The following is a 15,287-nucleotide window of genomic DNA, read 5'->3' as shown; positions in this document are numbered from 1 at the left end:
TAGCTTCCTAACACCAAGATATAGTTCAGTTGTTTGGAACATACTTTGTCAAGTATCAATCAGAGACCTACCTGAAAATGAGTGCTAAAGATAATTTTCATGAACTTAACAATAAATACCATGTCACTTGAATGGAAAAAGCTACAGTGATGGATACTGCCCAGTACATTACAAGCAAAGCCCTCCCCATCAATGAACATATTCAAATGGAGCACAGCCACAAGAAAGCAGCAGCTATCATCAAAGACCCACACCATCCAGGCTATGCTGTCGTCTCTCTACTACAATCAGGCAGGAGGTACAGAAGCCTTAGATCACATGCCAACAGATTCAGGAACGGCTATTACTCCATAACCATCTGGCTGTCAGACCTGTGTGGATAACTTCAATCACCACAACTTTAAACTGATTCCGCAACCTATAGACTTATTTTTAAGGATTCTTTACAACTCATGTTTTCAGTATTTTTTAAATTTACACAGTTTGTCCTTTTTTTATACATTTGTCAGTCTTTCAACAGAGGGTGGTGGTTATATGGAAACACCTGTCAGAAGTGGTAAAGGCAGAAACAATTACAACATTTCAAAGGCATTTTGACAGATACTTTAATAGGAAAGGAGTGGTGGGGCACTCCTAATGCAGGCAAATTGGATTGTCAAAGTCAGGTATCATTTGTCTTTTTATGTATAGTTTTTTGTAAGTTCTATTATATTTATTTTTCCCTGTGAATTTCTGCAAGTAAATGAACCTCAACATAGCACAGGTAACATATATGTACTTTGATATTAAATTTACTTTGAAATTTGAAATTGAAAAGGGGAACTCTATGAAAATAACCTCTCCCACTGCCACTTTGGAACAGCCCATTTTCCACTGAACACCACCACCACATCCATTGCTGGGCCTGAAGGTTAACCTGGCCACATTATATCGAGGCTGTCCTCATACAGCAGGCAAATAAGAATTCATCCACTAATAAGGATAGAATCAAGTTATTTTTAAATAGTAAAACAATCTTAAAACTAGCTGAAGTCCATGAACAACAAGTGTTAGTAAGGAATAATGGAAAGGGATTTTGGAATACTTTTTTTTTAGTATAATTATATTACCTTCTTGAGTCAAGTATTTTGTAAGTTCCTCTTGAGTAAGATAACCATTGTTATTCTTATCTAACACCTAGGGATGAAATAAGACTTACATTAGAAAGTTCATGGTTAAAATCAAAATATATAACAGGTATAGTACTGTGCAAAAATCTTGAGCACATATATACAGCTAGGTTGCCTAAAACTTTGCACGGCCTTTTATTTGTCAATGTGAAGGAGAGGGTGAGTTTGAAAATCTGGTGGGAGCAAAGGATAATGGGAATGGTAAGTGTGGAGTGCCGTGGGAGGGGAGGGGTATGAAGCTGGTGCAGACACACCAGCCATGAGACCAGAAGACCATAAAACATAGGAGCAGAATTAGGCCATTCAGCCCATCAAGTCTGTTCTGCATTCCATCATAGCTGATCCCAGACCCCACTCAACCCCATACACCTGCCATCTCGCCATACCTTTTGATGCCTTAACTGATCAGGAAACCATCAAATTCTACCTTAAATATACCCAACGACCTGGCTTCCACCACAGTCTGTGGCAGAGTATTCCATAGATTCACTACTCTCTGACTAAAAAAAAATTACTCCTTACCTCTGTTCTAAAAGCCAGTCCCTCAATTTCGAGGCTGTGCCTTTAGTTCGAGATACCCCCACCAGGGGAAACATCCTCTCCACATCCATTCATAGAAACATAGAAAATAGGTGCAGGAGTAGGCCATTCGGCCCTTCGAGCCTGCACCGCCATTTATTATGATCATGGCTGATCATCCAACTCAGAACCCTGCACCAGCCTTCCCTCCATACGCCCTGATCCCCGTAGCCACAAGGGCCATATCTAACTCCCTCTTAAATATAGCCAATGAACTGGCCTCAACTGTTTCCTGTGGCAGAGAATTCCACAGATTCACCACTTTCTGTGTGAAGAAGTTTTTCCTCATCTCGGTCCTAAAAGGCTTCCCCTTTATCCTCAAACTGTGACCCCTCGTTCTGGACTTCCCCAACATCGGGAACAATCTTCCTGCATCTAGCCTGTCCAATCCCTTTAGGATTTTATACGTTTCAATCAGATCCCCCCTCAATCTTCTAAATTCCAATGAGTACAAGCCCAGTTCATCCAGTCTTTCTTCATATGAAAGTCCTGCCATCCCAGGAATCAATCTGGTGAACCTTCTTTGTACTCCCTCTATGGCAAGGATGTCTTTCCTCAGATTAGGGGACCAAAACTGCACACAATACTCCAGGTGTGGTCTCACCAAGGCCTTGTACAACTGCAGTAGTACCTCCCTGCTCCTGTACTCGAATCCTCTCGCTATAAGTGCCAGCATACCATTCGCCTTTTTCACTGCCTGCTGTACATGCACGCCCACTTTCAATGACTGGTGTATAATGACACCCAGGTCTCGTTGCACCTCCCCTTTTCCTAATCGGCCACCATTCAGATAATAATCTGTTTTCCTATTTTTGCCACCAAAGTGGATAACTTCACATTTATCCTCATTAAATTGCATCTGCCATGAATTTGCCCACTCACCCAACCTATCCAAGTCACCCTGCATCCTCTTAGCATCCTCCTCACAGCTAACACTGCCGCCCAACTGCGTGTCATCCGCAAACTTGGAGATGCTGCATTTAATTCCCTCATCCAAGTCATTAATATATATTGTAAACAACTGGGGTCCCAGCACTGAGCCTTGCGGTACCCCACTAGTCACTGCCTGTCATTTTGAAAAGGTTCCGTTTATTCCCACTCTTTGCTTCCTGTCTGCTAACCAATTCTCTATCCACATCAATACCTTAACCCCAATACCGTGTTCTTTAAGTTTGCACACTAATCTCCTGTGTGGGACCTTGTCAAAAGCCTTTTGAAAATCCAAATATACCACATCCACTGGTTCTCCCCTATCCACTCTACTAGATACATCCTCAAAAAATTCTATGAGATTCGTCAGACATGATTTTCCTTTCACAAATCCATGTTGACTTTGTCCGATGATTTCACTGCTTTCCAAATGTGCTGTTATCACATCTTTGATAACTGACTCCAGCAGTTTCCCCACCACCGACGTTAGGCTAACCGGTCTATAATTCCCCGGTTTCTCTCTCCCTCCTTTTACATTAGCCACCCTCCAATCCTCAGGAACTAGTCCAGAATCTAACGAGTTTTGAAAAATTATCACTAATGCATCCATTATTTCTTGGGCTACTTCCTTAAGCATTCAGGAGGGTTTCAATGAGATCCCCACACTTTCTTCTAATTTCCAGTGAGTACAGACCCAAAACTGCCAAACGCTCCTCACAAGTTAATCCCTTCAGTCCCGGAATCATCCTCATGGACATGCTCTGGACTCTCTCTAATGACAACACATCCTTTCTGAGATATGGAGCCCAAAACTGTTGATAATACTTCAAGTGCAGCCTGACTAGTGTCTTATAAAGGCTCATCATTATCTCCTTGCTTTTATATTCTATTCCCCTTCAAATAAATCCCAACACCGCATTTGCCTTCTTTACCACAGACTCAACCTGTAAATTAACCTTCTGGGAGTCTTGCACGAGGACTCCTAAGTCCATCTGCACCTCTGATGTTTGAACCTTCTCCCCATTTAGGTAACAGTCCACACTATTATTCCTTTTATCAAAATGCAGTCTCATACATTTCCCAACACTGTATTCCATCTGCTACTTTTTTGCTCAGTCTTCCAATCTGTCTAAGCCCTGCTACAATCACATTGCTTCCTCAGCACTACCTACCCCTCCACCTGTTTTTGTATCATCCGCAAACTTTGCCTCAAAGGCATCAATTCCATTATCCAAATCATTCACAAACAATATGAAAAGTAGTGGTCCCAATACTGTCGTCTGAGGAACACCACTAGTCACTAGCAGCCAACAGAAAAGGGCCCTTTTATTCCCACTATCTGCCTGCTACCTGTCAGCCATTATGCTATCCATACCTGTACCTTTCCTGTAACGCCATAGGATTTTATCTTGTTGAGTGGCCTCACGTGTCACAAATTATCAAATACCTTCTGAAAATCCAAGTAAATGAGGTCTACTGCCTCTCCTTTGTCCTCCTTTCTCGAAGAACTCTAACAGATTTGTCAGACAAGATTTCCATGCTGACCTTGACTTAGTTTATCATTGGTCTCCAAGTACCCCGAAACCTCATCCTTAATAATAGACTCCAACACTTTCCCAACCACTGAGGTTAGGCTAACTGGCCTATAATTTCCTTTCTCCTTTCTTAAACAGTGGCATGACATTTGAAATCTTCCAGTCCTCTGGGACCATGCCAGAATCAAGTGATTCTTGAAAGATCATGACCAATGCATCTGTTATCTCTTCAGCAACTTCTCTCAGGACCATCTGGTCCAGGTGACTTATCCACCTTAAGACCTTTGAGTTTGCCTAGCACTTTTTCCTTTGTAATAGCAATGGTACTCACTCCTGCTCCCTGACACTCATAGACATCTAGCACACTGCTAGTCTCTTCCACAGTGAAGACTGATACAAAGTACCCAATAAACTCATCTACCATTTCTTTGTCCCCCATTACTTCCTCGCCAGTATCATTTTCTAGTAGTCCAATGTCAACTCTCATCTCCCTTTTATTCTTTATATAATTGAAAAAACTTCTGGTACCCTCCTTATATTATTGGCTAGTTTGCCCTCATAATTCATCTTTTCCCTTCTTGTAGTTTTTTTAGTTGCCTTTTGTTGGATTTTAAAAGCTTCCCAATCATCCAACTTCCCACTCACTTTTGCTACCTTCCATGTCCTTTCCTTGGCTTTTATGCAGTCCTTAACTTCCCTCATCAGCCATGTTTGCCTACCCCTGCCATTTGAGATCAACTTCTGTGGGACATATCTATCCTGTGCCTTGTGAACTGTTCCCAGAAACTTAAGCCATTTCTGCTCTGCTGTCATCCCTGCCAGTATCATCCTCCTATCCACCTGGGCAAGATCCTCTCTCATGCTTCTGTCATTCCCTTTATTCCATTGCAATACCAATACATGTGAGTTATACTTCTCCCTCTCAAATTGCAGTATGAATTCAATCATATTATGATCACTGCCTCCTAAGGGTTCTTTTATGTGTTAAGCTCCTTAATAAGATCTGGGTTATTACACAACACCCAATCTAAGAGCCTTTCCCAGAGTAGGCTCAACCACAAGCTGCTCTAAATTAGACATTCACCAAATTCCCTCTCTTGCTATCTGACAGCAACCTTATTTCCCCAATCCCCTTGCATATTGAAGTCCCTCATTATAATTGTGTCATTGCCCTTGTTACATGCCTTTTCCAGCTCCTTTTGTAATCACAACCACACATCTTGGTTACTATTTGGAGGCCTATATATGATTTGAGGCAAGGTAACTTGATTAGAGTTTCTTGCTCCCTCCCCTCTCCCTTCCCCCTTCCCCAACCGTGATTCCCTTCTCCCTGCCCCCTTCCCACTCTCAGTCCACATACAGACCCATATCAGAATCAGGTTTATCATCACTCACATATGTCATGAAATTTGTTTTTTTTCTGCGACGGCAGCAGTACAGTGCTATACACAAAACTACTACAGTATTGTGCAAAAAGTCTTAGGCACCGTAGCTATATAAATGTGCTTAAGACTTTTGCACAGTACTATAGGTCTCCTTTAGTCACAGCAAGCACCTTACGAGCTTCATCTTTTCTTTTTTAAATCTTTTTATTGAATAAGTATACAAAAAGGTAAGCCATATAGGCACTAATACACTGTTAGAATATAATAAAATTACAGGCGATATTAATATAAAAAAAATACAAACAATGTAATTTAAACATAACGTACCAAGGTAACATAATAGTATACTAATTTTTATATATATATCAATAGAGAAAAGGAAAAAAAAAACCCCAAAAAAAACCCACCGTGCAACTAACTAAAAGCAAAGCAAAGCAATGGGCTAACTTGAAACCAAACAGAGTTAAAAAACTTAAAATCACGTCCTCAATCCCGACCTCCATTAAAAACAATAAAAAAAAACAAGAAGGGTATATATTACATTAAATGAAAATATTGAATAAAAGATCTCCAGGTCTGTTCAAATTTAAATGAAGAGTCATAAAGATTGCTTCTAATTTTCTCCAAATTCAAGCATAATATCGTCTGAGAAAACCAAAAAAAGGTAGTTGGAGCATTAAGCTCTTTCCAATGTTGTAAAATACATCTTTTCGCCATTAAAGTAAGAAATGCAATCACTCTACAGGCTGAAGGAGAAAGATTACTGGAAATTTTAGGTAGTCCAAAGATAGCAGTAATAGGGTGAAGAGAGATATCTATATTCAATACCTTGGAAATAATATTAAAAATGTCTCTCCAAAAAGTTTCCAGAGTAGGACAAGACCAAAACATATGAGTTAAAGAAGCTATCTGCCCTGGACATCTATCACAAAAAGGATTAATATGAGAATAAAAGCGAGCTAATTTATCTTTGGACATATGTGCTCTATGAACAACTTTAAATTGAATTAGGGAATGTTTAGCACAGATAGAGGAAGTATTGACTAATTGTAAAATCTGCCCCCAGTCATCCACGGAAATAATAGATCCCAATTCTTGTTCCCAATCTGACCTAATCTTATCAAATGGATTATAAATCATAGCCGATGCACCTTTCTGACATGGATTAAGGTTAATTATAGTATCTAAAGTGTATGTAGGAGGAAGCATTGGAAAGGAAGAAAGTATAGTACTTAGGAAATTTCTAACTTGTAGATATCTAAAAAAAATGTATTCTTGATAAATTATATTTATTAGATAATTGTTCAAAAGACATAAGGGAACCATCTAAAAATAAATCCAAAAACCGTGAAATACCCTTAGTCTTCCAAATTTGAAAAGCACGATCCGTAAAAGAGGGAGGAAAAAATATGTTACCTAAAATAGGAATCGCTAGCCCAAATTGGTTAAGATCAAAAAATTTTCTGAATTGAAACCAAATACGTAAGGTATACTTAACTATCGGGTTAGACACCTGTTTAAGGCGTTTCAAATCAAAAGGAAGAGAGGAACCTAAAATAGAGCCAAGTGTATAGCCCTGAACAGATTGTAATTCCAAAGCTGCCCAATGGATAGTATATCCTGGTCAAGTAACCAAAATTTCATATGTCGAATATTAATTGCCCAATTGCCCAATAATAAAATCTAAAGTTAGGTAATGCTAAGCCTCCATCTCTCTTAGCTTTCTGTAAATGTATTTTACCCAGTCTCGGGTTTTTATTTTGCCAAATAAATGAAGAAAGTTTGGAGCCAACTTTATCAAAAAAAGATTTTGGAACAAAAATTGGTAATGCCTGAAACATATATAAAAATTTTGGCAAAAAAAAACATCTTAACTGCATTAATATGACCAATCAAAGTTAAATATAAAGAAAACCATTTAGATGAAAGTTGAATAATATGGTCAATTAAGGGTAAAAAGTTAATCTTAAATAAATCTTTGTATTTACAAGTAATTTTAATCCCAAGATATGAAAAATAATTGTTAATCAATTTAAAAGGAAAGTTATGATATAAGGGAAGTTGTTTATTAATCGGGAAAAGTTCACTCTTACTAAGATTTAATTTATAACCTGAAAAAAGACCAAATTGTGCTAATAGCTCTAAAACAGCAGGGATGGATTTTTGGGGATTAGAAATATATAAAAGTAAGTCATCAGCATAGAGTGATATTTTATGGGACTTTAAGCCCCGAGTTATCCCAGTAATATTTGGAGATTCTCGAATGGCAATTGCAAGAGGTTCTAGTGCAATATCAAATAATAAAGGACTAAGAGGACACCCTTGTCGAGTACCTCGAAAAAGAGGGAAAAAAGGTGAGCTTAAAGAGTTAGTACGGACCGAGGCCACAGGAGAATGATAGCTTCATCTTATATTAAATATTTTCTTAGGTATAGATTTTCCTGTAAGAAGACTGTGTATCTTACATTTAGAAGTGTGACTATACCACCTAATATCTAATTAACATGATGACATAGCCCGAGAAAGTAACTGGGTCTAATCTAAACTGAACACAGCATCTCACAAGCAGCCCTGCGTGTGTCCTTCATATTTCTGAAGGAAAGCTTGAAACCTGGTAACTGTTCAGCTGTTTTATCTGACAGTCAGTAAGAGAAATGTACAAGGAACGGCAGATTCCCCTTTAACTTAGAGAAGGTGAGAAAAAGCACATTTGAAATAATTGCAACTGCAAAACCTTCCTATTATATCCTTGGCCCTGTCTCTGAGCTGAGAACAATGTTCAATAGCTCAACATGGTCTATACACACACAAGCCTCCACCTACCTTGTTTCATCCAATGATGTCAACTGCTGATGGATTGGACGGCTTTTATCTACCCGTCAATACATCATGTCACTACCCTGTCCATCTAGTTTGCACACACCCAGTCACAGGCATGGCCGAGATGCTGTCTTCCTCCCTGAAGTAGTTCAAAAGCATGCCGTTCACTTAAACCCCTTCTTACCACCGTCAAATAAATATGAAATAACTCCTGCTGTTATCCAGAAGGAATGTGAGGTTATTAATGCCAGAGGATCTAGATATAACAGGCTTTTATTAGAACATAGAACAGTACAGGCCCTTCAGCCCCTATCTTGTCCCAACCCTTTAACCTGCTCCAAGATCAATCTAATCTTCTCCTCTGTATAGCCCCCCATTTTTCTTTCATCCTTGTGCCTATCTAAGAGTTGCTTAAATGCCCCTAATGTACCACCAGCCCTGGCAGTACATTCCACGTACCTACCGCAATCTGTGTAAAGGACCTACCTCTGACATCTCCCCTATATTTTTCTCCCAACACCTGAAAGTTATGTCCCTTTGAAGTAGGCTATAAGATGTAACATTGCACACATTGGACTGTGTAGTTTCATTGTTTGTAGTTAATAACTGAGAACATAAAAACAGTACATTACAGAAATAGGCACTTTGGTCCACCTGGTCTGGCCAGCCATGAAGCCAGTGTAAAGTAATCTTGTCTACCAGCATATAGTTAATATTCCCTGTCTGTCTAAATGCCTTGTCAATATCACTATCACATCTGCTTCTACCACCTCCCTTGGCAGCATGTACCAGACACATTCTATGCACAATGTATTACGAAAAGCTTTCTCATGATTCACTCTCCTCTCCCATCAGATTCCTTCTTCTTCAGCCTTTTATCTTTTCCACCCATCACCTCCCAGCTTCTCACCTGGCATCACTAATCACCTTCCCCTGCCACAACCTTCTTATTCTGGCTTCTCCCCCTTCTATTCCAGTCCTGATGAAGGGTTTCAGCCCGATGTTTTGTCTCTATGTTCTACTCCATGGATGCTACCTGGCCTGCTGAGTTCCTCCAGCACCTTGCGTGTGAGATACTCCTTTAATATCAAGTAGTAGTGAACCAACCCAACTGGGCTTGCTCTGTTGTCTGGAAGACATTTCATCACTCATCCAAGGTGCATCTTCAGTTCTGATCCACGGTGGGTAATTTTCCGAGGGTCATTAAGAGTCGTAGAGGTAATGAGAATGTGATTGGTTTTATCTTTGCAGGAATGGAGGTGTGAGCTGTTGTGGAGACGCTGAGGTAGAGATGTTAGAAACGCATTGTAAGCAGCTGATAGATGGTGTCGTACCCCACCCCCTCTCTGTTCAGGGATGGGTTTTCCAGTTTGACAAAGATGGCTGTATATCAGTGAGACAAAACAACCACTTCACAAATGGATGGCCCAACATAGGATGGCTAACACCTCAGGTCAAGATTCAGCTGTATATCTACACCTAAAGGCAAGGGACACTCCTTTGATGATAACAATTTGCACATTTAGGACAGTGAGGACAGGTGGTTTGAAAGAAGGGTTAAGAAGTCATCTTTGTCAAACTGGAAAAGCCATCCCTGAACAGAGGGTGTGGGGTATGACACTGAGCCACAACCGGTCACAGATCTCGTTAGAGGAACACCCCTTTGCCTTGTACAGCCAGTCCAATTTAGCAATTCACTGTGGATTGCATGTGACTTGGGCTTCTGAATTAGTCTACCATGAGGGACCTTATCAAATGTTTTACTAAGACTATATAGACAACATGCAATCACTTCTTCCAAAAAGAGCAGTTTTCCCACTTCCCTCTTTTTAAATTGGTGCAAATTCATCTTGTTCCAAAGTACAATGGTTAAGAGCAACTTATTCCTCAAACCCTTTCCTATGATCTAATTGGCAGTATATCAAAATATTGTACTGCGGGACCTTAAAATACAACTAACCTGGAATGCTCGTAAAATAACATCCTCTGGCTGGGGTCTGTATCTATAAAACAAAATAGAACAACAGTGCATTGAGGAAAATATTGTTTTATATATCACCTTTCATAACCTCACAATCTACTGAAGCAGTTCTTTGCCAATCAGGTGCTTTTTGAAGTTTAGTCACATTGTACTGATAAACAATCATAATTCAGTCTATCAGCCACAAAAGCTATGGAAATGAAAAGCCATTAGGTGCTGGGGCAGCTATACAGCACATAAATTGCGATTATAATTGTTTTTTCAATTATCACTTTCAAGGACTCTATAATTCATGTTCTTACTATTATTTTTTACTTATTAATGTATTATTATTTGTTTTGTTCTGTATTTGCACAGCTTGTTTTCTTTTGCACATTGGTTGTCAATTTTTGTGTGTGGCTTTTCATTGATTCTATTGTATTTCTTTGTTCTACTGTGAATGCCTACAAGAAAATGAATCTCACTGTAGTATATGGTGATGTATACATAGTTTAATAATAAATTTATTTTGAGCTTTAATAAAAATATGTAAGGAAAGAAACTAAACCCAAACTTCAAAATTTGCAAACAATGTCCAATCAGGAGCATGGCAAACAATGCATATTTCTTTATGAAGAAATTCAAAAATATTCTTATCAAATGTTATAAACATGGTAATAGGAATTATTGAAGCAATTCAATTCAAGGAAGTGTGATTTATGGCAGGGGAAGATAATGATTATTTGCTGAATGGGAACGTCCTTGAGATATTGGAACAAAAGCAAGTCATCCTGTTTGACTGAACAGGTCACAAAATGTTGCAAGGCTGCTAAAAAAAAAAGTACACTGAACAGTAAGCCTCAAAAGGTAGAAAATATTAATGAAGAGAAATAATTTTACACTCAGAGGCATTTTTATCAGGTGCAGCTGTACACCTGCTCATTAATGCAAATATCTAAATAACCAATCATGTGGCAGCAACGCAATGCACAGAAGCATGCAGACATGGTCAAGAGGTTCAGTTGTTATTCAGACCAAACATCAGAATGGGGGAGAAATGTGATCGAAGTCACGTGGATTGTGGAATGATTGTTGGTGAATGACAGGGTGGTTTGAGTATCTCAGAAACTACTGACCTCCTTGGATTTTCACACACAACAGTGGTACATGAGGTACTTAATAAAGTGACTATTGAAGGTATGTTGGCATCTGATACTGATGAGAAATTACTATTGCAGCTCATCTATTTTCCAGGTCAATTATAGCCACCACAAAGTATGATTTTACATTGTGAAGTCCAGTGCCAGAACAATAAGAAAATACATCAGCTATATATAGGTTTGAATATCTGATTGATTTCCGTGTTAGCTACTTAAACCACGAACAGCTATCACTGTAATATAGCAAGTAACGACTCTGTGCCATGATCAGGACCAATTTGTCAAATTCGTGTCTGTATGTTCATTTCAAATTATGACAGCAACAGTCAGGAAGTACTGCTTGAATCTATTCCCATCGCTGTTAAAACATCTCAGCTATTTCATCCTCCCAATGTTTTTGTATCATTTTTTGCTATTTTAAAATCAAATTACTTCAAGAGTTGCAGTTTTTAGTTAGGATTTGCTTATTCTGAATTGCCAGAGACAGAAGCATCCTAAAAGCTCAAATAAGGCCTAGAAGGAAAAATTGCTGCAAAAATTGGTTGTAGAAACATGCACAGGGGGGCAAGGAGGCTTCATAAAATGCAGATTGTAGTGGGGGGAATCACTATAGATACAGGGAATAACAGCGTGGAGGTTGGCTGTATTTTAACAGCGGAATAGTCACTTTCTACGGCATCTGTTAGAGTAAGAACTGGAGCATGTGACAATGAAGGTCACTGTGCATCCAACGTTTTGTGCTGCTTTCATCCTGCTGCTGACGACATCAGCAATAGCTCTCCACAGAATGAGGTGATGACAGTTTACTCATTTCCTCCAGAGACGTGAAGTAATAGGCAAGAGGTGTGATACTTGACAGCGGTGTTTCATTTCTGCCGTTGCACGGTATTAGAAGGTCCCTGTGCACCTCAGTACAAGCCACCACTTTTCTCAAAAGTAAAGACATCTAATCATTCAATGTTTAAATTTAACTGTAACGTCTTACAGGTCTCTGCTTACTTAATTTGGACATTCTTATGTGATAGCCTTCTATACTTGCTCTGTTTACTGTCCCTCGCAGATCATGGGATAGCACCTCACCAACGTGCTTGCAGCGGCAAAAGCTAATCCAAATTCAAAACAATTGGCACTAGCTTATGGCTACCACAGGGTTGTTATACTTGCATGGCACACCCTCAGCTCCAGTGAAATGATTGTTCCAAAGAGTCAATTCCTTTATTCGATCCTTTATTAGCAATTAGCAAACATACAATCTTGAAGCGATATTAAGTGGTCAGCAAAGATATGACCTCCACCAGTCCCAAGTTGTAAGCTGCCACAAAATAAGCAAGAATATGTAACTCATATTCCCTTTGCTTTTACCGTGCCTGCAATAATGTGACTAGTTACAAAAATAAACATAATATACATACAGCACAGAATACAAAGCAGGTAGAGTACAGATACATACAGCTCCTACGCTGTTGATGACGAGAACCATCCTGGTGCTACACCTGTCCCTACACTTCATCTCTTGCAACCATTCAGGGCCTCAAACAGTCCTTCCAGGTGAGACAACACTTCACTTGTGAGTCTGTTGGGGTCATCTATTGCATCCGGTGCTCCCCGTGCGGCCTCCTCTACATCGGTGAAACCCAACGCAGACTGGGGGACCGCTTCGCCGAGCACCTCTGCTCCGTCTGCCACAACAGACAGGATCTCCCGGTAGCCATCCACTTCAACTCTGCTTCCCATTCCTATTCAGATATGTCCATACATGGCCTCCTCTACTGCCATGATGAGGCTAAACTCAGGTTGGAGGAGCAACACCCCATATACCGTCTAGGTAGTCTCCAGCCCCTTGGTATGAACATAGAATTCTCCAACTTCCGGTAATTCCCTCCCCCTCCCTTCCTCTATCCCTATTTCACTCTACCCCCTCCCCCATGGTTCCGCCTCCCTCTTCTACTACCCATTGTTTTCAGGGCTATGACGTCAATGCTTCCCCTCCCCCATCCCTTTGTCTTTCAACTGACAAGCATTCATCAAATCCTTCCCCATCTTCCATTCTTCAGTCCTGACGAAGGGTTCCAGCCCGAAACATCGACTCATCATTTCTGAGTGATGCTGCCCGGCCCGCTGAGTTCATCCGGCGTACTGAAAGTGTTGCTTTCACCATCCTGGTATAGGCGAGTGCCAATATTGTATGCCCAATCAGAGCCAAGTTAATGAACCAGACCACTGGCATCTGCAAACAATGACTTTCTATTGTCTTGAATGTAAAAGAGAGTTTTCATCAACATGGCACGCTGCGATTGCTCAGGATTCAGAATCAGAATCAGAATCTTATTTATTATTGCTGATATGTTATAAAATTTATTGTTTTGTGGTAGCAGTGCATAAAAAACACCAAATAGTGCAAAAAGAGAACAAGAATAGTGAGGTAGTGTTCATGGGTTCAAGTTCAGAAATCTGATGGCGGAGGGGAAGAAGCTGTTCCTGAAATGTTGAGCATGTGTCTTCAGGCTCCTGTGTCTCCTCCCTGATGATAAAAGTGAGAAGGTATCAAAATCATTGCTATCTTCTCCACGGTTTTGTAATATTGAAAGAAATTTCCAAATACAGAGGTAAAATGGCTCAAGGCATTGGAACAAGCAGAGGAGAAACAGGAAAAATGCTACACAAAAATGAGCCTAAAAGTTACTGTTCTAACCAAAGAATTATCAGTTTGTCAGTTGCATGAAAAGTCATTTGATTGTGTATTTCAGAAACATTTTCCTCTTGTGTTGTACAAATAATTAATTTAGTCTTTTCAAACATTTGTAGTTTGATTAAAGCTTATTCTGCATTCAAAATGCAATATATATTGCGATCATTGGGGAAATTATGCTGCATTAGAAGCAATGGTTTCAAAAATAGTTGTTTTTTTGCATGTCTGCTAAGAGTAAAGAGGAAAAGATAATGTTTTTCATTTATCTTTGTTTTCTCAAATAGAAGATAGAATCTTTGGCCTACAATGTTGTGCTGAATAAAATAAACTAGTAATTAAATGCCTAAATAAATCCCTTTTCCCTACAATGTCTATATCCCTCAATTTCAACATATTCATGTCCTTATCTAAGAGTCTCTTAAACACCTCTATCATATTTGTCCCAGGCACCTCCACATTGTGTAAAAAAAACTTGCCCCATGCATTTCCTTTGAACTTACCTCCCACCCACCCTAAATGCATGCCCTCTAGAATTAAATATTTTGATCTTGAAAAAAAAGATACCAGCTGTCTGCCCTAACTAAGACTTTTATAGGGTACCACAACATAGAAACAGGCTATTTGGTCCCTTTAGTCCATACCAACCTGATCTTCAGCCTGGACCTATTTACCCACCACCGTACCATATCCCTTCAAACCCCTCTCATCTGTGTACCTATCCAAATTACTCTTAAATATTACAACTGAACCTGCATCTAACACTACCTCTGGCAGCTTGTATCTCACTTGCATGACCTGCTGAGTGAAGGAGAACCCCCTTAGATATTTCATCTTTCATCCTAAACATATGAGCTCCAGTTCTCGGTCACTTCTTCCTCACCAATCTAAGGAGGAAAAGCCAGCATGCATTCACCTAAACTGCAGTATGCCTCTCATAATTTTTGTACCTCTATAAGATCTCCCCTCATTCTCCTGCATTCCAGGGAATATAGTCCTAATCTATTCAAACTTTCCCTATAATTCATGTCCTCATGTCCTAGTAACATACTTCTAAGCTTAT

The 15,287-nt window shown here is 39.6% G+C and overlaps 1 protein-coding gene across 3 annotated transcripts in view; it reads right to left on the bottom strand.

The window, feature by feature from the left end:
- The window catches only part of efcab2 (EF-hand calcium binding domain 2), a 135,215-nt gene that overhangs the window by 79,409 nt on the left and 40,519 nt on the right, over positions 1-15,287 (bottom strand). For all 3 annotated transcript variants that reach the window (XM_072267013.1, XM_072267014.1, XM_072267012.1), the window contains exons 5-6: positions 10,379-10,421; positions 1,110-1,176 (exon numbers count right to left, since the gene is read on the bottom strand). In XM_072267013.1, coding sequence (XP_072123114.1) covers positions 1,110-1,176; positions 10,379-10,421 — 110 coding nt within the window. The remainder of the gene's footprint in view (positions 1-1,109; positions 1,177-10,378; positions 10,422-15,287) is intronic.

Source organism: Mobula birostris, chromosome 8, assembly GCF_030028105.1.
Source record: "Mobula birostris isolate sMobBir1 chromosome 8, sMobBir1.hap1, whole genome shotgun sequence".
Classification (NCBI taxonomy): domain Eukaryota; kingdom Metazoa; phylum Chordata; class Chondrichthyes; order Myliobatiformes; family Myliobatidae; genus Mobula; species Mobula birostris.
The sequence above is the reverse complement of the archived record's forward strand: the minus strand, read 5'-3'. Positions and strand labels throughout refer to the sequence as shown.